General features: G+C 39.5%; 1 protein-coding gene across 1 annotated transcript in view; it reads left to right on the top strand.

Moving 5' to 3' along the window:
* SHC3 (SHC adaptor protein 3) overlaps positions 1-17,631 on the top strand; it is a 56,356-nt gene extending 38,725 nt beyond the window's left edge. The window contains exons 6-12 of the mRNA XM_021381393.1: positions 683-734; positions 8,060-8,186; positions 9,038-9,191; positions 10,116-10,212; positions 11,125-11,319; positions 13,437-13,732; positions 16,913-17,631. Of these exons, the coding sequence (XP_021237068.1) occupies positions 683-734; positions 8,060-8,186; positions 9,038-9,191; positions 10,116-10,212; positions 11,125-11,319; positions 13,437-13,732; positions 16,913-17,041 (1,050 nt within the window). The 3' untranslated portion in view covers positions 17,042-17,631. The remainder of the gene's footprint in view (positions 1-682; positions 735-8,059; positions 8,187-9,037; positions 9,192-10,115; positions 10,213-11,124; positions 11,320-13,436; positions 13,733-16,912) is intronic.

Below are 23,507 nucleotides of genomic sequence, written 5' to 3'. Positions count from 1 at the left end.
GTGCCAGCAGACCTCACATTTCCTGAGGGTACTGACCTTTCTGCTTCAACTGCATGGAGATATACAATGTGTGAAGGTGACAGGAGAGCAGAAGAAATATCCCAAAGAGGACATGAATCCCCTTTTGTCAGAAATTCCACCTGGTGTGTGGGAATGGGGACAGATGGGAACTGTCCATGGGCAGAAGGAAGTGTTCTGGGAGATTGCTTGTGACAGCCTAACAGTGGTTGATCACCTCTATGCTATGTGTAATTGTAGTCAGTAATGTAAATGCACCCATTTGTTACCCAAGAATGAACTACGCTGCTTAATATTTCTGAGGAGCAGGGCCATCAGTCCTGCTTTCTGTTGCTTATTTGTATTCTGAAACAAACTCTCTGGATACTTGAAAGATGAGGACTTGAAATTTCTACTCCCTTCTAAATTAAGCCTTATCAACATTCTCCTAGATTTTTAAATTGATTTTCAAGGGCCTTGGAAGAGATTTTTAAGTTATGCTGGAATAGATCATCATACCAAAACCCCTAAATGGTTTTATTCATTTTAAGTAGTGTGTAACTCTAGAGCAAAACATGTCATATTGAGCCCATACTCGCAGGAATATGTACACTCTGGACTGCAATAATTTGATTTAATCTGTGCAAATTTTTTTTTGCATTCAACATAGATAACTTTTTTTCAGGATACAACTGACTATGTTGCATACGTAGCTAAGGATCCTGTTAATCGGAGAGGTAAGTTAGAAATGTCTGTTTAGCATTTATTTTCCTTTGAGAAACATGGACAATTTATGGTGTAATTCAGTCTTTTTTTTATTCCCAGAGAAAAATAAACGTAGCCCAATAAAACGTTGCCTTGGACAGAGTAATGGAACAACTGTGTAGCAATAAGGAACAGCCATATGCAAGCTGGTTCTGAAACCTGGAACAGGCCTTTTCTGTAGTTCATCTCCAAAATTCACTTGGATTCTCTTCATCTTTTAAATCAAAAGCCTGGCTGCATGAGCTTCTAGTGAACAGCTAATTAATACCTAACCTCAATCAAGATGCAAGAAATAAGCAGTCCTCTGATTAACTCTTGTGATTAAGAGGCTGAATCTGTTAGAGCTCAGCACATGCCAAATTCTTAGTGATAGAATCAGGTATTTTTACCAAGTAGTGAGCTTTTGAACCAGCTTGCTGGAGGCTGTAAATATTCTTTTTCTGTGAAGTTTTATTAATGCAGATTCCTGGTTCTATTTCTTTGTCAGTGAAAAGTCAGAAATAGGGAACCTGTTGCTGATTGTGTTCAAAGACTGATATCCAGTGCAGTCTCAAAAATATTAGCACATTATAAAATGTGTGAATTACAGTGTGTAATAATAGATATATAAAACATTCCTGCTTGTAATGCAGAAGGCATCACGTATGGGAACTGTTGAGTCACGGCCTGAACCACTGATCGAGCACCTGGAGGAAAGACCCAATCAGCCCTGGAAGCACAGGTGAAGGTAATTCACCTGTGTGACCAGAAGCCTGGCTCCACCCTTCTTAGGCCTCATTTAAGGGCTCACTGCCACTGAGGAAGGATTTCTTTCTAGAGATTCCTCCTTGGGGGAGCTTTTCCCTGAGAACTCAGAATCTTCTCATATGGGTGAGCAATCTACTTCCCTTTCTTTGTAGCACCTTTCTATTGTGCTGGTCCTTCCACATCTTTTGTAATGCCTTTTCCATCGTGTTGATCTTTCCAATTACTACAGCATCATTAGGTCTTAATGCTAGAGGCGGAATATTGTATAATGTACCTGAGAATCTATTTATTATCATAGATTCATAGAGAAAAAAGACTAGCTCCAAAACACGTCTAAAACATTTTCAACAGGATTTCTACAGAATTTAGATACTTTTATTCCTACCCTGGAAATCCAGAGCTGCTACCATCAGCACAACAAATTTGATATCTTCTGTGTTTTGTGACTTTTAGTTATCTTAGTTAACTCAGCAATTTGTTGTGTCCTTGTGCAGAAACATTCAGACTTGACAGTATTAACTTATAAACACTACATCTGCTAAAAACATAAATATGCTAAATATTAGTGAAGAACCTAGAAGACTTTGAGGAGTGGAAGGTAGGGAGACAGTTTCTCATCATGCCTATTCTGTTTTAATCTGATGTACCTCCCACTTTCAAGGCTCGGGCATCAGACTGCAGGCTATATGTTGCAGGGCAGCACTCCACCCTCTCACCTTTAGCAGTACTGTTCTGCTGAACTTCATCGAAGGGATCTCAGAGGCAGTGTAATGGATTACCTGGTAATTACCCATGCTGCAGACAGATATGTGCACTGTAAGGACTGGAGAAGCCCTACATTCTGTTTTCCTCTGTGAAAGAATTTTATATAAAAACTGTTTCATGGACTATGGATCTTATATCTAACTTGAATGCATTTAGCCTTAGCTTCCTGCCACAGTTGTGTTATGATAGTCTATTCTAGATTGAGGAATAATCAAAGTACCTGATATTGTTTCCTTGTGGTGCATTTATATCAAGTCACTTCTCAGTTTTTAGGAAAAACGTGTCAGAATGGATTCTGTAGGTCTCTAGTCACAGTTCATGTCCTCCATGCTTCAAATCATTTGTTCCTCCTTTTCTGCTTTGTTTTAAAAATGCAGATGATATCTGCTATTGTTTGGAGTAGTTTAGTATTAATCTCAACAATCTGTAATAGAGCCCTTTTAAATTAGCCCTTTTTGCTGCCATGTAGCACTGTTATCTCAGGTGAAATTCTTTCATGCTGTGATCTTTAATTCTTTTGAGTTACAGCTTTCCATAGGAGGTTTCCCCAATAGTGTATATACATTAGAAGCTTGTAGATCAGTGATTTTGCATGTGCTTAGTATTGAAATGCATTTTTTAAAGGTCTAATTTAGCAAGGAATCCAGGTTGCTGTCTCTCACTGTCACTGGACAGCCTTTGTGTTGTCTGCAAATGTCTTCAGAACAGAGTTTGAATTTACTTCTGTATCTCTCAAAATCGTTACTGCTGCTCTTATTGACACTAGGGCTAGCGCTATGCCACACTTGTACATGCATTAAACTCATTTCTTCCCAAGGCTGGAAAAGCTCTCTTCATGCTTTATATTCTGCATCTGGCTAGCTGAAGTTTGTTTGTCTTCTGTTGTAACGTACACAAGGAATCATCTCTGTGAGCAAAACCATCTCATTCTTTTACATGATGCACATCTCCTACCTGCTGAAAGTCCATTCATGTATCCAAGGAAACAGGTTACTCATTGTGTCACCCACTGAAACTACTTAATGACTCATAATTTATTTCAGTTTCGGACAGGTTTAGCAGTGAGCAATGCAGCCTCTTTAAATGCTCTCTCTAGTTATAGAGTGCAAAAATTATAGCTTTCTTTGACCTAACTACTCTGGGTCCACTTTCAAAGAGTTATGTCTGCCGTTTATCTGGGGCTGATTGTTCGCCACCACTAACACTGTTGCAGAGAGTGTAAACAGCAAATATCCTGCTGCTAGCTTTGTCAAACTCTGTCTTTGACTACATGGAGGCTCCTGGTTTTGGCTGACAAATCCACTTTCAACATGAAGACAGGGCCATTTTCCCTGAATTAGATATTACTTTAGTCTGCTAGTAGAGAGAGCAAATGCTGTAAGGTGAGAAGACAACATCTCTGGATCTGTTTAGCAGGGCAGCAGTTCTACCGATCCTATCTCATGATGAGCTAGAATCTGTTGCAACAGCTCTAGCAATTAACTGCATGAGTGCAGGTTTATTTACTCTTTAATCTGGTCTTTTATGAAGTTTGTCAAACAGACCACCACTGGGAAGACATTGCTAGGCTTTCTGAACCTCCCTATATTGCTTTAACTAAACTTATGTTGCAAAGATGTCATGATCAATGTGCATTTGTAGGACACTGACATCCAAAGCTCTTGATTACACTGAGCTGGGCACTAGGCATACACTAAAATGCACTTTTTCAAGTAAAGAATTTATTTTCAGTTTATTAAGGTAGTCAGGGTGGGATGTCCCATGGTACTGTGGAGTGCTTGGAAAGGAGCCAGAGTCTCAAATCCTATCCAGGCTGTAGCCAGTAGACCATGTTCTTGTCCAGCAGTGAGTATGGAAGATGAATTTGCCTGGGATTTTCATAATGTCAAACAGATGTTGCTTGTTCAGATCTTTTGCTCCCAGCTCTTCCCAGTCTTCTACATTCCTACTCTATTAAGTGAAATCTTTTGAGTTCACTCATTTATGTTGTCACATAAGGTGATACCTCTGAGACACCCTCTTCTCTGAGGCTGGGACTGACTTCGTTGCTTAATCAGCTGATAAATGTTTCTTTATCTCCTATAGGAACAAAGGTTGGGTTGCTAACTAATAGTTTGACCATGTGCCAGCAATGTGCCCTTGTGGACAAGAAAGCCAGTGGTATCCCAGCGTGCATCAAAAAGAGCATGGTCAGTAGGTCGAGGGAGTTGAGGCCACATCTGAAGTACTGTATCCAGTTATGGGCTCCTCAGTTCAAGAAAGACAACTTCTGGAGAGAGTCCAACGAAAGGCCACAAAGATGATGAGTAACCTGAAGCATCTCCCTTATGAGGAAAGGCTGAGAGACTTGTTCAGTCTGGAGAAGACTGAAAAGAGATCTTATCAATACTTATAAATATCTGAAGGGTGAGAGTCAAACGGATGGGGTCAGGCTATCTTCAGCAATGCCCAGGGACAAAACAAGGGTCAATGGGCACAAACTGGAACACAGGAAGCTCCATATAAACATGAGGAAAAACTTCTTTAAGGGTGATGGAGCAGTGAAACAGTCTGCTCAGAGAGGTCAGGGAGATATTGAAAACCCACCTGGATGCTTTCCTGTGTAATCTGTTCTGAGGAATCTACTTTAGCAGAGGGCTGGACTTGGTGATATCTAGAGGTCCCTTCCAACCCCTATGATTCTGTGGTTCTGCAATTCTGTGCCCTCCCTCCTTACTACCTATGTAACAGGGATCTCAGAGAGGTTTCATGTAGGGAATTAACAAGGCTCCTGGTTCTGTGCTCCCCAGTGACCCTGCAGTTTGCTGGAAGTGTCTCTCTCCATAGAGATAAATTAGAAAATGTACCATTCCTTTGTATTACTTGGATAGTATCAGGGCCCAGGATCATAGTTACTGCTCTTCTCTTAGCCTATAAAAGTTTCAGGAACTCAAAGAGGAAAAACTTGCAAACTTGAGGTAATAATCAAAGAATGGCTGAGTCTGGCAGGGGCATCTGGGTCCATATGGCCCGTCCCCTGCTCCAGAAGAGACACCCAAAATAGGGTGCCCAGGACCCCTTCAGGTGGCTTTTGAAGATCTCCAGGGGGTAGACTTGACAACCTCTCTGGGCAGCCTGTGTCAGTGCTCCATCACCTGCACAGCACAGACGTGCTTCCTGGTGTCCAGAGGAAACCTCCTATATTTGTTTGTGCCCATTGCCTCTCATCCTGGCACTGGGCACCACTGAATGGAGCCTGGCTCTGTCCTCTTTGCACTTTCCCTTCAGGAATTTATATATTTTAATGAGGTCCATCGAGACTCCTCTTCCCCAGGCTAAACAGTCCCGACACTTTCAGCCTCTCACAGGACAGATGCTCCTTTGTCTTGATTGTTTTCTGTTCGTCTCTTTCCAGTATGTCCAGGTCTCTCTTGTACTGGAGGCCCCGGAACAAGACACAGCACTCCAGGTATGGCATCACCAGTGCTGAGTAGAGGGGAAGGATCAGCTTTCTTAATCTGCTGACAGTGGCTTGCCTAATGCAGCCAAGAATACCATTAACCTTCTTAGTAGCAAAGGCATGCTGCTGACTTGTGTTCAATTTGCTGCCCACCAGAACCCCCAGCTTCGATTCTGCTGGGCTGCTTTCCAGATGGGTGGTGTCCAGCATGTACTGGTGCATGGGGCTGTTCCTCCCCATGTGCAGGACTCTGCACTTCTATTTGTTGAATTTTATGGGACTTTTGTCAGACCACCTTTTCAGCCTATCAAGGTCCCTCTGGATGTCTGCATGTCTCCTCTGGTGAGTCAGTTATTCAGTCACCAGTTTTGTGTCATCCTTGAGTTCATACTGAGGGTGCACTCTACTCCACTGTCCAGATCATTAAGGAAGTATTAAACGGGACTGGATCCAGTATTGACTCCTGAGGTGCTCCAACTAGACTTTGCATCTCTGACGACTACCATCTGGGTTCAGCTGTTCAGCCAGCTTTTGATTCACTTAGTTGTCTCCTCATCCAGCCCACGCTTCCTCAGCTTCTCGATGAAGAGAAACCATATGGGACAATGCCAAAAGCATCTCTGAAGTCCAGAAGGACAATATATACCCCTCGTCAAGCAAACTTGTAATTTCATACTAGAAGCTTAGCAGTTTGGCCAGACATGATGTCCTCTTGGTGCATCTATGCAACTACTGCTAATTTTCTCCTTGAATTCTTTGGAAATGGTTTCCACAATTAACTGGATCCATCACCTTCCTAGAGACCAAGGTGTGGCTGACTGGCCTTTAGTTCTCTGGGTCATGCTTCTCATCCTTCTTTAAGATAGGAGTGACATTTGCTTCCCTGAAGTCATTGGATACTCCTCCCAGTTGCTGCAATTGAGGAAAAATTATTAGATGTTATTAAAGTAGCCTTGTGATCTCTTCTTATTGCCCTTGATATCCCTGTGCAGATTCAATTCTTTCTGGGCTTTAGCTTTCCTAGCTTAATTTCTGGCTGCTTGGACAATGTCTCTGTCTTCCTCCCATGTTACTTGTCCTTGCTTCTACCCTCTGTCAGCTCTCTTTTTGTGTTTGAGTTTGGCTAGGAGCTCCTTGTTCATTCATTCAGGCCTCCTGGCATTTTTGCCTGACTACTCCTTTGCTGGGATGCGCAGCTCTTGGATTGAGAGGAGATGATAACTGAATATTAGCCAGTTTTCTTGGTCCCCTCTTCCCTCCAGGGCTTTACACCAGAGTACTTTACCGAGCAGATCCTTGAAAAGCCCAAAGTCTGCCCAGCTGAAGTCCAGGGTATTGAGCTTGCTGTGTGCTCTCCTTACTGTTCTAAGGATGTTAAAGTCTTGAATTTCATGATCACTGCAGCCAAGGCTGCCTTTGAGCTTCAAATTCCCACAGGCTTCTCCTTATGCTACGCTGGCCCTCACTCTTGTCAATATCTCCTTGTTGGTTCCTTTATCACTGGAGAAGGAAATTGTCATCAACATGCTCTAGGAAACCTCCTGGATTGCTTATGCCCTGCTGTGTTGTCCCTCCAAAAGATATCAAAGTTGTTGAAGTCCCCCATGAAGATGAAGTCTCTCATTCACATAACTTCCCCTGTCTGGCTGTAGAAGGGCTTCATCTGCTTGCTTCTCCTGGCCAGGTGGCCTGTAGAAGGCCCCCAGTATAATGTCAGCAACCCTTTCTTGCCTTTAATCCTTACCCATGAACTCTCAATCAGCTCCCCATTCATCCCTGGGCAGAACTCTAAGTGCTCTACCTTGTCATTGACATAGAGAGTGACACCCTGACCTCATCTCCCCTGCCTGTCTTTCCTAAAAAGCTTTTATCCTTCCATTCCAACGCTGTAGTCATGGGAGTCTGGGATAAAATTAAAGTGGGGATAACATTAATGAAAATAAAGTATGGAGTGGTTAAGTATTTTATAGCTGGTGTTGTTCTTCCTATTTACTAATGTCTTTAAGCTCAACTTAAATCTCAGAATTTTCTTTCATCCTGTTATATTCAGGCAATCACAGGTGAGTTTTTATGAGGTTTCCTGTCTTCATGGACCTGTTAACACTGTGGAACTGATTTGTACTCTCACCTATTACAGATATAAGCCATAGAAATTTTATTTAACCTTTCAGTACTCCATTGTTTGAAATTCACTGTGCCTGCTTTAGGGTATCATGAAATATGAATCATGAATAGGGTGACTATGCCTGATATGTAGGTGCTTTGTCACATATCAGTGAATCCCTGCTGCACTGTATGCACTCTAACACAAGTAACAATTTCCATGTGTTAATCTTTTTCATGTAGCTTGTCATATATTGGAATGCTGTGATGGCCTTGCCCAGGATGTCATCAACACCATAGGGCAAGCATTTGAGCTTCGATTTAAGCAATACTTGCGATGCCCCTCTAGGATACCTACTTTCCATGATAGGTAAGTGTGATTACAGAAGACTGCTAAAGAATCTACTTAACTTTGTATTTATTCATTAAAATGTGCTGTGGACAAAACTGCCGAAGAGGAACAGGATTTAAATGCTTCAGAAAGAGATTTCTGCTAACTTGGTAAATCAGGGCTTGCCTAATGAATATGAAAGGAACAATGCCAGTTTAAAAGAATGGGCTAAATCTGGATTCCATAGTGGAATTATTAAAATGATCACGTGTTTTCTATTGTAGTTTATATGCAGAGCTGGACAGCTAAGAATGGGTGTAATTTCTGGCATTTCCTCATTGTTGTTACTGTCATAGTCACTCTGTCAATTTAGATGAAGTGAACTAGAGTTGCTGGGCTTCCAATATGACTAGTGATATAAATGAATGTTAAATGCTGACTGAAAACACAGATCCAATCTCTTGATTTCATGAAGTTATTCCAGACTTACTGGAATAACTTAAGATTTACTGGTGCTAGAGTAGGTATAAGTAAAGACAATGAATTAGAGTTTAGTCAATCAATGAAGTAATAATACAAAAAAGGATACTGTGAGATTAAATTAAATAGTTTGCTAATGCAGTTTTTATTGATTGTTGAAAGTAAGTAAAAACTTTACTCAGACTAAAGAATTTCACCCATTGCAAAGGGAGTTTTAGAAAAATTTGAGCAAGTTTGTCTAAAGAGTGGGTCTGCTGCACAATCCATCATTCCTTCCTGACTTATAATGGTATCTGAATTTTCCAAATAAGATGCAGAAGTGATTCTCTGACAAGCAGTTTTAACATGCTGCAAGTATTTGTAAGTGCTTTGTGAATGAAGGATAAAATGAAGCACTCGTTTTCTTACAGGATGCAGAGTTTTGGTGAGCCATGGATGGAGGAAGAGAGTGAGGCAGCAGAACATCCCTATTATAATAATATCCCAAATAAAATGTCCCCTACTGGTGGCTTCATTGATGCCAGACTCAAATCCAGGATTCCCACTGCTGCAGACACAACTCTGGTCAGTGCAATTGCATCTCTGCCTTCCCACAGATGGATCTAAAAAAAAAAAGTTGTTTAAGGTGGATACATCAGGAACATAAATGTGTGGCTAGTTTAATTTTGAATGATCACTGAAGATCTAGGAGACAACAGATTAGGTATTTTGAGAGCAAAGGGAGGTGAATTCTTCATGGTGTTAAAAAAATTACATAGGTTCAAGGAAGATAAACCCATTGAGGATTACTACATTTGTAAATATCATGTCTGTCTCAGAGTATGAAATGAGTGCACACTGACTGGAAAAATAATGGTAAAAAGCCTTTTTAACAGTCTAGCACAGTCATTGTTAACAGTTCATTATGTTAATAACTCAGCAGCAATTAGTATTCAGCCAAGTTCTAGGTAGATCTTTCATCTCACATTGAAATGAAGCCAGCTCAGATATTCCTGCCAGCATTGCAGTTGCAGGTTTGACTGCAGTACCTGCAGTACCTGGAATAGCCATGTAAGTGTTCTAGATCCAGCCCAACTCTGCTGAAATCTCTAAGGGCCCTGTCTTCAGAAAACCTTATCCTATCAATACCTGAGTAAGTCCTCCAGTAACAATGTGAGTCTTTCAGCTTTGGAGGGTGCTCAGTGTATCCTCTGAACCCACATGTGGTTTCTTTTCCCATAGGATGTCAGGGCTGCCTGTGGAGACAAATGCTGTGAAGCATCATTTGGAATTAATAAAAGCAGAAAAGAGTGAAGTTTTCATGAAGGTCACCAGTAATATCTTACTCCTATGCACATTTCTGAGATATATATTTTGACACAATAATAAATTGGAAATAAAGAGTGGGAGTACACAGAATACAGCCAAGGAAATTGTCCAAGACACTCATTATATATCAGAGTGTTTTAAAGATAACTGAAATTTTCTGTGTACATGTGTCCATTCTAGTTCCCAGTAGGAGTGGGAAGAGAGCAATTCTATTACCAGAATCATCACTTAGGAGACAAATTCAATGAAGACTGGCATCATGAGACTGTTAAGCAAGGTGAGAGTTGCTAGTTTTATCTGTAATACTGCAAGACATCCTGGGCGTGCAAAGTATGTGGCAGTCTGATGCCTTGAAGCCTTAAGACAATGAAATGCACTCCATTGATTCCTTTTGATAAGAATTTATTGTTGATATCAGTGTACAGCATATGATTAAATACCCCAGGTAAATTATTTGAGGTACAGTTTTATAAAAATGTACGTTTTTGCAGAACAGCTCATATGTGGATTTGCTCCAGACTTTCAGCTATCTAGCTTGTCATGTCTTAAAGTCTGTAGTATTTAAAGACAGGCCTTTTGGTCTTTTCAGAAAATCTGATCCATGAGAATATGGAATATAGCCTAAAGTTAGAAGCTATTTTAAAATATGGAATAATGCATGTGTTTGCACATCATCTGTGCTCTAAAAGTAACAAGTACTGTATAACTTTCATTTTGCTGTTGCCTGTTATACCTCTGAATTATAAGGAAATCACATCAAAATGTCTGTATAAAGTTTTATCCCATTGACCCTTAAGTGACAGCTTTGAGGTGTTTCTGGAGACTCTTTATTTTCAAATGCTGGAATCGTTACCTGGTGTTAATGTGCAGCAGTTTGGGGATTTTTTTTTATTTCCTTTCCTTGTAAGTCCCCAGGTGAATATTAGTTTTGAAACTCACAGTCTTTATTTACAAAAAATCCCCTTTCCTCCTGAATAATTAAAAATAAAATTCACTGAAACACAGTTCCGATTCCATTCATCAGCATTTTTTCCCACAAGGTTCATCAGTTACTATATTTCCAGCTCCCATTCCAGGGAATTTTAAACCTGTGGTGATGGGTTGTGATATTATCATCTGGTCATTCTAACAACACTGTTCTGTAAAATACAAAAAGGAAGAAGGAAAAAAAATCTCTTGAATTTTCTAGGATCCCTGGATATTTATAGTATACCAGAAGGGAAATCACAAGCAACTGCAACAGCAGAGATGCCAACATATGTGAACACACAGCGTATAAGCATGGAAACACTATTGGCACTTCAGGCAGATGCTGAAAGTAACATCAGTGGAAGCACAGATAATACCAAAGAGAGCAGCCCAGGAAAGGATCTGTTTGACATGAGTGAGGTTCCTTCCTTTTCATTCCCTTTCTAACAAAAGAATCAATATGTTTATGCATTAATTTTGCATACAAATAATTATAGAATTGTCCAGATCAAATTTTAGTGTTCCAGTAAAGTTAAGGTGAATTTTAGAAATCACAGTGGTTTCATATCTGCCATGGTTTAAAATGCAGTTGGCCAAAGCTAGTTTGTACTAGATCTGTGTTAATCTGAGCTGAAACTTTTGTTGTCAATAGCGTCATGGCTATCTGTGTCAGAAGGAAAATTAATCATGGACCTTGTCATGCAGGAAAGTGAGTGAATGGCTGGACAACTACCTTCTTGCCTACCCGAAGTATGTGTTACTAAAAAGTCAATGCATACAGCAAACACTATGCAGCATGGAAACTGAGATGGAAATTACGAGAGTATGTTATCTTTTCCTCTGTGTAGGGCTGCAGTCCTACCTAGCTGTCTCTTTCAACTTTGGAGTCAGCTTTCCCAAAGTCAGTATCTTATCTACAATCTTAAAATAGAGGTTTAAGCATCAGCATTACTTTGCTGCTGGTCCTACCATATACAATGTTTATAGTCATGAGCAGGTACTTTAAAAAAAACAAGTATGGGGAAAGTTGTTTGATGCATAGAAGACTTTTCTTGTTGTTCTACTCCTCCTACTTCCATTCAGTTGGTGACATCTGATTTATTCAGTTTAGTTCATATAATTAAAAGGCAGTGAGACAAAGTGGTGCCTACAGATTATGTATACAACAACTTGTCTCCATTTCTTTTATCTCAGTCTACTTAAAACTGTCTTTCTGGCACATTTCCACTGATTTAAGACTGAAAGAAAGGGAGAGGGGAGAAAGTTAGAGAGCATATGAATGAAATGAGAAAAGTCTGCTGTCTGAAATGACGCGTGTTAACACTGATTTCTAACAGCTATGCCCTTAAAATATGGACATGCTTACCACTATACTACACGTATCCTTTTCCTAAAAACAAAAACTGATTTCTTATGTTCCAGTCTGCATTATACTTTATTGACCATTGGAACATAATGGAAAAGTGGTACCTGAAAATATGTCAACTAGAACGAAGTTGGTAGTTTGTCAAGTTAAACATGGGCTTTGTGCAGTCTGTAATGTAGTGCAGACGTACACAAGTTAGATTTAAGAATTAGCCAAATTGTGACAGCTCAGTATATGTCCTTTTTATCTGACCTAAAATAACTTCTTAGTGGTCCCATACAAGAATGGCTATGTGTCCCTGGAGTTAGAGCAGTCTATTTAGAGCTGCTGAGATGCTTCCCAGTACTGCTCTGCAGATATCCTTTAGTAAGTCTAGTGGGCACAAAAAAATATACCTTTTTAATATGCTCTATTTGGCCAGATGAAAATCTGAAAGTGCAAATAGCTTCTGTAAGGTTAGTATAGCCTATAATGAAGCACACACTGACCTATTTACTATTTCTGTAAGACTGCTGGGATATTTAATGACACATCTTTTCATTCCACTCTTGGGATAATAATACCAAATAAAAGATTCAGCTGAAATTTAAAATATTGTTTCTCAAAGGCTGATTGTGGTAAATCACACTACAGGTGTTAGTCTGCCTTCATGTCACAAAGTCCTCTGTCTAAGCTGAGGCTGAGTAATCAGGGTGACTGATTCTTTCTAGAGATAACTATGGGCTGGAGACTCAGTAATGAATAACTGTTAAGTGAATATGCTGCTTGACAATAGAACAGATATGATTATAATGACTTTGGGTACCAGTATTATGCAATCTATTTATGCAATTTATTTGAAATGAAACTGAATGATGTAACTGGTAAGGCAAAAGGAGATCTTTGTTCTGTACCAGGGTATATAAATACAATGGCCATTACTGAAATAAAATCGGTATCTTTCAAAAGCTCCTGCCAAGGTTGACTTTGATTTTTCTCACTATTTTTGGTCTTAATATATGACATAAATCAGTAGGCCTAGCAGCACATCTCTCTCCTTTTTTTTTCTAAAGACAAAGAGAAGCTTCTATGACACAAAATTAGTACAGTTTTAAATGACTGGAATGTCACTGTTTTGCAATATGATTTACCTCTGAATCTTGCACTTGTTTTATTTCCACAACCAGGACCCTTTGAAGATGCCTTCGAGTACCAAACATCTGAGCCTGTGTTGAGTAGATTGACTTCTATTGAAGGTACTAGTCCTCTTTTATCTAGAGCTGCTGACTGGACTAGAACAGAAGAGCTGAGTATAGAGCCATGGTATCAAGGAGAGATGAGCAGGAAAGAAGCTGAACAGCTGTTAAAGAAGTGTGGAGACTTCCTTGTGAGAAAGAGTACCACAAATCCAGGTTCTTATGTGTTGACAGGCATGCAAAACGGGCAAGCCAAACACCTTCTTTTGGTGGATCCAGAAGGAACTGTAAGTGTGACTCAGTAATACAGGAGGTTTCTGACTCTGTATTTTCTCTGAATGTTTAAGCTTATTCACAACTGATTGTAATGACAGCCTCATGTTAGGTGCTAGTCACATCCATTTCTCTCCTAATGCCTAGCAGAAGATGTACTGCATGAATTCTACACGTTGTAGGGATAGCTGAAGACATCCTGCTTGATTTAGGCAAATGGCAGGAAGTCTGGGGATGTGGTTCCCCAGCTTTGGCCACTGCAGTATTGTCTTACTCAAAAGTGTAGTTAAGTCTTTATTTAATCTTTTAGCTGAGAAGCTGCTGGTTGCTGTGCAAGTTCAACCAGCCTTTGTGCCAGCACTTTTGAGGACCAAGACCAGGTCCCCAAAGCCATGAATTTATGCAGCCCTGAAAGCCAGGAGACGATCTAAAAACTACACCATTGCTTTGCTGCACAGAGACTCCTTCAGCTGATGAAGCCTCCCAGCAGCAGCACAGTGAGTGCCAAGAACTTCTTGTTTCTGTAGCTGTCCTGTTGCACTTCTGCTGAGGCAGGCTTCAGGGAGCACTGTTGTACTTTAATCTTGGTAGCTGGCAACTCTTCTTCCCTATATAGAACAGCATTAAAAGCCACAAAGTAAATGATAAACTCCTGGACAGGAGATGGCCTGTTGGCATCTATTCCAACTGAGAAACCTGCAGAAGGAAGACCAGCAGAATAGTGCCAGTCTTGTAAACACCAGAATAACCATAGCACTCTCTGGCCTACTTACTTACCTTTGCCACACGAGGGCAGTCAAAGAATGTTTTTAACAATTTTATGTGCCAACTCCTGGCCAGGCCGCGTAGCCTCCTTCAAATTGTTGCTTAGTGCTTTCTGACTCCTACAGTAGGACCCCCTAATTCCCTCTTAAAAATAAATGCTACAGGCTACTTTCTGCAAGGAATACGTTACTATGTGCTGTGGCAGGTGCAGGGATGTCCAGCCAGGAGGTTTGGAAGCCAGATGGTAGATGTGTATCTGCTACTCCTCCGGCTGGCAGGGAGTACCAAGGCTGGGGATGGTTTCTGCACACCTCCTTGGCAGGGCTCCCCAGGTATTTCTGCTGCTTTGCAGCAGCTTTGGCTGACTCAAGAGGCACCACTCAATAACGATAGCCTTTCCATAGCTATATTTAGGTTAGTTGAGCTGTCTGTTTGAATTGTGGGGTCCTGACACGGTTCCTGAGCAGCCTTATTTGTGATTTGTCAGAGATCAGTCATCCATAAAATGCCTGTGTGTGGCAGGCCTCAGCAGTGTGCTGGTGGTATGTGCTTCTCCACATGGCCTCGGAGCGATTAGCTGTAAAAACTAGTTCATACAAAGAGTGCCTGACAGCCACTTCACACACAGATTATCCAGCAGCATGTTACAACTCCTCAAGCTCTGTTGTGAGAGCAGAGTTAACTGTCCTGATGCTTCTGCTCTGATCCAGGTCACAACAAAACCACCTGTTCAGATAAGGCATGATAAAGGCAAGGACTTCAAGCTTTCTACTTGGTTTAGGATGAGAGCTTAAACCTTAGTGAGGATGATGCTGATGGTTAGAAAGCTCTAACTTGAGTTGAAAGGACTGAAAGTGTCTTGGTTTGAATATAGATAATGAAAGGTCCTGATGTTATAAAGATACTTTAATTTTCAAAATATAGCTTTGAATAATTACAGGAGGTGATTTTTGAAGAAGTGTGAAAAATCATGAGAGCCCTCTGGTTTTCTTCAGTGAAGCAGCTAATGTGCAGGCTGAGTGGAAGAGGCATCATTTCCTGTCCAAGTTGTTTGTTGTTTTCTTTTGCTGTTGCACTGTATCCCAAGTTCTAATAATTCTGCCAGAACTTAATCATGAAAACTGAAATATCACAAGTGAAGTGCCCACTAAAGTACAGACTGTTTCTGGAAAGTTTTAACAAAAGTTGTTACCTATTTCTACGAAAAGTTCAAGGAAAATAGATTATATGCTTAATTTTAAAGCAGCATCCGTACATTTCTTCTTGAGACACTGTAGAGCCATGCCAATACAGTGCACTATTTTAGCTTTACTCTGCCTGTGGAACTGTATGCCTTAATTAGTTTTAAATATAAAAAGGAAAAAGTGTTTTGAGAAGATGAGGTTACAAATTTAAATATTAGGTTTTGTTCTGTCCTAGCTTTTGTCTGGTTTACCTTGCAACATTAATTTTCTCTTATCACAGATGTAGTAATTCACTCAGCAGGATACTGGTACAAATGCTAGTAAGTGGGCAAGAGAAAATGACATTCCCTGTCTTAAAATGTTTCAGTTTCAAAGTCCCAAGCAGATACTATGCATGCAGGATGGGCCAAGCCCAAATCAAATAGACGTGGTGGCCGGTCACCTTCAGGGAAAGAGAATTTTCCAGTAGAAGCCAGTGATGTTTTTTGTACCTCAAGAGGGTCTCTGTTGAGGAAAAGGCAGAGATACTGAAGAGCAACAGAGGTTCTGGTGTCCCCAGAAGGAGATCCTTTTCTAATAAAAAGGTGGAAATACTTAAAAGGAGCCCTTAATTTCTTGAAGAATGTAGCAATCAGAAGGACCAACATGATGGAAAATGCTTTACAAAAGAGGCATGATAGCGTGGTGCTACAAGGGAAGGGAAGTAGATTGCTCACCCATACAAGAAGATTCTGGGTTCACAGGGAAAAGCTTCCATCAAGGAGGGATCTCTAGAAAAAGATGCTTCCTCAGTGGCAGTCAGCCCTTAAATGAGGCCTAAGAGGCCTTCCAGTCACACAGGTGAATTGCCTTCACCTGTGCCCCCAGGGCTGACTGGGTCTTTCCTCCAGGTGCTCAATCAGTTTTTCAGGCTGTGACTCAGGAGTTCCCATATGAAGAAGAAAACTTGAGCTAAAAGTCCATCTTACAGCAAAGCAAGGTGTGGCATGTAAACTTCTCAAGCAGACTTATTCATTAAGTGTAATAATAGTATACTGGCCCATAGGTAGCTAGCCAAGTATCAATTTGGAGAGACTAAAAGAGCCATAGACAAAACAGAGACTAATTTCTACTGTTTTGGTGTAAGAGGAATCAGTCTCTAAGACATGACCAATTGTTCCATTTTATTCTTAGGGAATTTGGTGCAAAGTTAAGGGAAGAAGTATTTTCCTGCTTAATCTGTCTTCTTGCATCCTTTTTTTGAAGGTTCGTACAAAAGATCGTGTCTTTGACAGCATAAGTCATCTTATCAACCATCACCTTGAGAATAATTTGCCAATACTTTCTTCTGGGAGTGAACTCTGCTTGCAGCAGCCTGCTGAGAGGAAACACTGACTCTAGATAATTCTTTCAGTTTTTGTAACTTGCAAAATATAACTGGTAGAAATTGCAGATATGAAAACATGTATGTTTAAAAAAAAATGCATATGCCCCTGTATTTCACCAGTATATTTTCTTTAGGTTTAAGAAATCCTCTTTCACGTGGTACACTTGAAAATTCTCAATGCTTTATGTGGGCATGAAGTCACAACAAAAGAATTTCTTAAAGTAACTTTGATAAAAATTAGTCTGATTCTCTATTGTGAATATTAAGTGTACATATACACATACATAAATACAGTATATATTTATATTTTTCAAGTCAGTCTGGTATAGAACTAATCTTCTGTGCCATGTGTTTTTAACTGAAGAAAAAAGCCAATTGTGATTCTTCAGATAAAAATAGAATACATCAGTCTCAATTTCTTGAGGGGAAAAAAATTGAGCATCTTATTTATGATTTTATCTAAGAAGCACAACTATGGGGATAACAGTTGGATCACTTTGCTTAAATACTATGTAAGGAGATGTCATGGTTTTGTGATTTTCGGTTATTGGTATTCCACATCATAACATCATGTAGTGGACATACCTAGTTCTCAGAAGAGAAGGACTACTACAGTCCCCACGGCACTTTGCTCCTTTGTTACCATTTTCCAGCCGGAGGGAAAAGATAGAAGCTCGCAGTATAAAAACTTGCAGATCACGAGACCTCGTCCCTTTTTCCGCCGTCTCTCGTCTTGGCAGCACCTCGCTCTCCAGCCGCCTTATCGTCGGTAGTAGAGTAAGGCCTACCTTGATTTTGGGACATTCTCTCTCTCTGTATTGAATTTATCAGCTTAAATTGTAATTATATTGTATTATAGTGTGTTGTTTTGCATTCCGATATTTTATTTAGTAAATTAGTTTGTTTCTCCTCAGATTGTTGCCGCTGTTCTTTGCTCTCAGGGCCATCTCCCTACCCTTTTCCCCTTTCCCCTTTTCCCGGGACGTGGGCCCTTGGGTCCCCCGTCCCCTTTGTCACGGAATCGGGCCTAACGCCCGTAAACCGTTGACAGGAGATTGAATTCAGCAACTTGTATTGCAACTCAGAATTTTTACATAAAAGGATTTTTAAAGTGTTATTCAGTGTTATTGATATCAAAAGCATTTTATCTTTCTGATGTCAAATCTGAATTCTTGTATGATATGACTAAAAGCATTTGTATCTAGCTTTAACAATGATTTGGTGTGATCTTTCTGTGTACAAGATGTATGCATTTGGGTTTTTAATTATAACACTATTCTGCAACTTGAATTTATTAATTTGAGCGGTAAGATTATTTATTGATAGTTCTCTGATTACAGTGAAGAGCTAGGAGTCCTTATCTATCAGTTTCCAGTGGAGATGTTATATACTGACCAGACAAGTTCCAATACCTTGTGTTTAGTAGATTTAATGCAAAACATGAGTGGTTAGTCAAAGACATTTTCTTCTTATAAAAACTGAAAACTATTAACACTCAATGATCAGTTTTGCAAATGATGTAATTTGCATTTAGCAAGTTATTAGGTGCCTCTTCCAAAGTATAACTTGACTTTGGCCTTCAGCAAGTGATAGATACTGCAAATATCAGCTTTTCTCTAAATATCAATTTAAATAAAGATGCATTTCTGGCAAATACATGCTTGACTTTTGGTACTGGGAAATTTTTTATTGAAGGTTTGTACTGTTCAAGTGCAAGGACTATATGAATTTATCTTCCTAGAACCTGTAGAATGTAAAATCATTGAGCCACATTCAGTAGACACAGTTCCTGTTATGGGAAAGTTTTAGCCAGAGCCACGATTTAGCCTTCAGCATTCCAAGGTCATCTAGCACCAGTATCTCAAATCAAATCATTAGACTTGATTTGTAATGGCCAAAACTCAGCAGGATAAGTTCAGGTTATGCACCTGTCTGCCCGGAAGTTGCCAAATATAGAAGAGACATTTGCTTTTAAGAATTTTTGAAGTTTAAGAATTTGTTAGATTAAGACCAAACTGATAGAAGAACTCACTTAGAATGAATTCAGATAGCATCACTATATATATACATATATATAATATATATATTTGTGTGTGTATGTATGTGTATATATATATATACACAAATATTACAGAAAAAAAGACCTAAACACAAAAAACTTACCACAACCTCAGATAATTTTCTTGCACCTTTTGCTTTGAAATATCTTGAAGTTGCAACTTTGGGAAGTTTTTTTGGTTGTTCTCAAGAACAAAAATTGGTAAGGTCTCTAAGGCTGATCATGTGACCTATGCCATAAAAGTACATTTGATTCTGTAAACAAGATATTCTGAAACCAAACTAAGACATTTAGTGAACCAAATGTTCCCGATTCATTTTGACTGCACATAGTTATTAGGTGATGTTTCTAGGTCTGGGTACAACCTGAGAGCAAAGGAAAGAAATTAAATGCTGCCTTTCAAATGAACATGGCACAGATTAGCATGGCACTGGGACAAGTGGAATTCTTAAAATCCAGGTTGTCCTTTTACTAGGTTGGAATTTGCAACGGAAAGTGAAGAGATCCTGAAGCAGAATCCATCAGACTTATTTTATTGACGAGCATCCATTCTTACTATATTTCCATTTGAAGCATCTCAAATGACATCTTTATCATCATATAGAACACTTGTCATTCTGGGCTCCCACCTTCCTACAGCCATGTCCTGGAAAGTTTTTAGTGTGATATCACTAGCTGTAAGAGAGTGCCTCTTCTGTATTTCAGGCATAATTGTATATCACTTCAGAAAGTGTCAGGTGCCTAACTTCTTCAGATGCCTTCAAAAATCCCACCTGCTGCCTATCTCTGTTTTAGATTCCTAAGTATCTTGTCAGTGTATGCCTGGAAAAATGTGACAAGACAAGGGTGTATGACTGAAGGCACTAAATACAGACTGAAATAAGCAGCTAATCTTTTTACTGCTATCACAACGATAGCTTTAATAACTTAGAAGCCAAATAGCTGCATGTTTTCGAAATTAAAGCAGGTGTCAAGGAGACACAAAATGAAAAATCTTGACAGAAATATTCAGTTCCCCAAACTATATGTCACAAACTGCTTCCAGGAAAATGTGGCTATTTTAAGCTGTTCTGTCAACTCATCCAATTTGCCAAGCCTGTTCACTGATGTTACAAGAGTTACATGTAGCTTGGTTGGGCACAGTTTAGTTCTAGTTGTTTTGGGCTGCAACAATACCCTGCTGTGACAGTGTCCTGGGAGACTCTGTCTGGTTAGATGGCAAGGTCCAGAGCCCCTTCTAAGTCACTGGGAACCAAATGATCTTGAAGCTAGCCAAGAAGGAAAAGTATAGGGGCAAATCAAAGTTCCTTTTGCACTACCACTGTTTTTTTTGTCATTGTTACTCTCATAGATCTTTCTTCCGCATGACAATCCTATAAAAATTGCATAGCCATTTGGATACAAGATTCTAAACTGCTGCCATTAGGGTTGAGGAGGTGCATTATAGCGAGCTCAGCAAGAGAGAACTGAGCCTGATAGAATCAGGGCTCATTTCTGTGAGGAGACACCACTGTAGGCAATTGAAGAGACATGAAGTTATGAGACTGATTTGAATGCTGTACAATTAACTGAAAACTGTACTGCCGACAACATTACAATTTGAGCTTTCTACTGTTTGCCTTTGGTTTTGAGTCCTCTCTCCTTTTTATTTTCTTCTCTTCTGTGTAGTCCCAGTGGCTACACACTTACTTATTTAAAAACATGGTGATCATTCAATACCGTGAGTCCAAGAGCTGGGATTTAAGGAATGAACAAATTTACTGGACTCAATAGAAATCACTGAGATTAGATAATATTGTGGTATCCTTTTATACTTTCCCAGGGAATAGTTGAGAAGTTAGAAGTGAAACTGAATCAGAAAATTTGATTTCCGGCTTTGATTCCAGTTGTATTGCTACACTCTGAACTACAAGCAATGAAAATACATTAGATTCCTTTAAACAAGTGAAACAAATGCTTCTGATTGATTTTTTTAAAGATCCATATTAATTATTCCAATAGTGACATTTTTCATTGAAGCTGGGAGTGCTAGATTGGACAGTGGAGGTATAATCTTGTTCCCAAATTTTCAGTTACTTCAGATGCTTTACAAGCAACAAAACCCCAAAGGTAGAAAACATGAGCTGAAAACTGAATTACCTTCTGATTTGAATGAGCATTTGCACAGTTTGAGGACTCCTCCACTCCCTTCCCCAACAAAAGAAAAGGATGTTCAGGTTGGCTGTGCCTCTGTGGAGGAGGAAAGGCAATCTCCATGGTCTACTGCTTCCATGCCAAGGACTTTGCACATGGGGAAAGGGTAGAAGAGGAGAAAGTATAGTAGCTTCCTCCACTGCAAATCCTACAGTGTTCTATCAGAAATGTCTCTGCTGTACTTGTTCAACAAAAAGAACAGAACAAAGGAGATAGGTCTCAGACTAGGATTTGAGTACAAAATGTGCGTTGTCACATAAAGAACGCTTACTAACTGCCTGCTGTTACCTGGCAACACTAAATTTCTAATATCCTTGTAAAATTCTTCTCCTTCCCATTATAAAATGCTCACATTTCTTATTATCGTGGTCTCTGGGCATGAGGATACACAGTAAGAGGAGGAGAATTCATAAAATTGATATCACATCAAATGCCAGCTACAGTATTCATAATAGAATGTATGTATATTTAGATATTTATAAATAATAAATGCTCCACTTCAAAGCAAACAGAGTTTTGCAGCCTCCAGGGCATTTACATCTCTAGAACACAAACTTGCAATCTGTGCATGTTCTGACAACAGGTTACAAATCAGCTTTCAAACCTTTGTTCTTAGCATCCCATGTCTATATGAAGTGAGTGGTGAAACAAAGAATTTTTAATGTAAACTATATTTTCCTTAAAAAAAAAAAAAGCTGAAGTAATAGCTACAGTTTCCTTTTGATCTTCCAGACATTCTCACAATATGCATATGTGAAATCCAAATACAGAGTTACCTCAGTTACTGTAAAAACCATGTTGGTTTGCACTGTCTTCTTTGTGCAAAACTTTGTTTGCACCTCTCCACTCCCCATGCTGGCTCAAAGCCGTCATGATATGGAGCTAATTACTGCTCAATTCTTTATTCTGCTCACACGTGCTCAATGTCCGTGAACTTTGCTCACACCCATACTGGATGCAGCTGGAATGTGCACAAGGCTGTGTAGAGGATAACACGGACATAATGATTTGCCTGCAGTTAACCAGAGGCTTGGGGAAAGCAAAAAGGTGAAAAGCTGCCTTGGAAGGGAAAATCCCAGGGGTTAGAAGTATGAGACTTGGAAACATGAGCCAATAGGCATGTAGACCACTAATGAGACTAAAGGGCTGTCACCAGATTATAAATATGCTAATTGGCTGATAGGGTTAAAGCAGAACCACAGCGAGGGGACTTGCAAAACACTTGTACAATGCCTATAGGATCATCTTTTTTGAGATATTTATGTTTGTAAGTCCTGATCTGTTCCTCTGCATTCTCCAACATGAGCATCATGTATGGCTTCCACTGAGAGTGAGCAACACTTTTTAAAAACTTTTTTTAAAATCTCAATAAGGGGGATAAGATTTCAGAGCTGCAGGTTTCTAGCCAAAGTACTGTATAGTGGAAAAGCTAACAGAAGGGTGTTTAAACCTTGTTCGACAACAGAACAAGCTGTGGAAAACAAAAGAAAAAAAGAAGCCGAAACTAGGTGATTCATTCCACTAATCCATTTTGTGGGAGAGTGGAAGGATGACTCAGATAACAAAAGTAGCCTCAAATTCTGAGATTAAGATGCAAGCTAACAGTTCCAGTAGTAGTTATCATGAAGGTCAAATAACAAAGAATAAATGACAGCTTGTCCTCTTTTGTCTTCATTGAGACAAAAACTACTAAAAACACCCAAATACTCATTCTAAAACAGTGAATTTTTTTCATTAAGTGAAGAATGTTAAGATTATAATTGGCAGGAGATAAATATCTTGTCTGTTGTGGCTGGATTGATGTGATAATTGCTTCTAAGTAAAGTCAAGCAGAGTTAAATCTTGAAGACGGGTTGCTTCTTTTGAGGTAAATGTTTTAATTCATATTTTGTGGACAACAACAGAAGAAAAAGTGTCTATTTTGCTGTAAAAGGGAATCTGACTTTACATTTTATACTTATTAATATTTATTACTTTTAGAAACACTTTTAATTGAGAATTGCAGGAAAAATAATGTATGTGGAAAAACTGTGATCATTTATATTCCCAAAAACTTCAGTGAATCTCAAGTTTTTGCCTGTCTTCTGATTGTGATATTCTAGTTATGGAGGCAAATTTTGTCTCTGAGGAAGTCCTTGAGCAATAGAATATGGAGTATGTGTCATGCAGCTGTTTTCTGATTATTCAGTTTGTATGTGATTAACCAAAGTAATAAAATAGTG

This window comes from Numida meleagris, chromosome Z (genome assembly GCF_002078875.1).
Source record: "Numida meleagris isolate 19003 breed g44 Domestic line chromosome Z, NumMel1.0, whole genome shotgun sequence".
Lineage (NCBI taxonomy): Eukaryota > Metazoa > Chordata > Aves > Galliformes > Numididae > Numida > Numida meleagris.
Note: the sequence above shows the minus strand (reverse complement) of the source record. Positions and strands in the feature narration are given on the sequence as shown.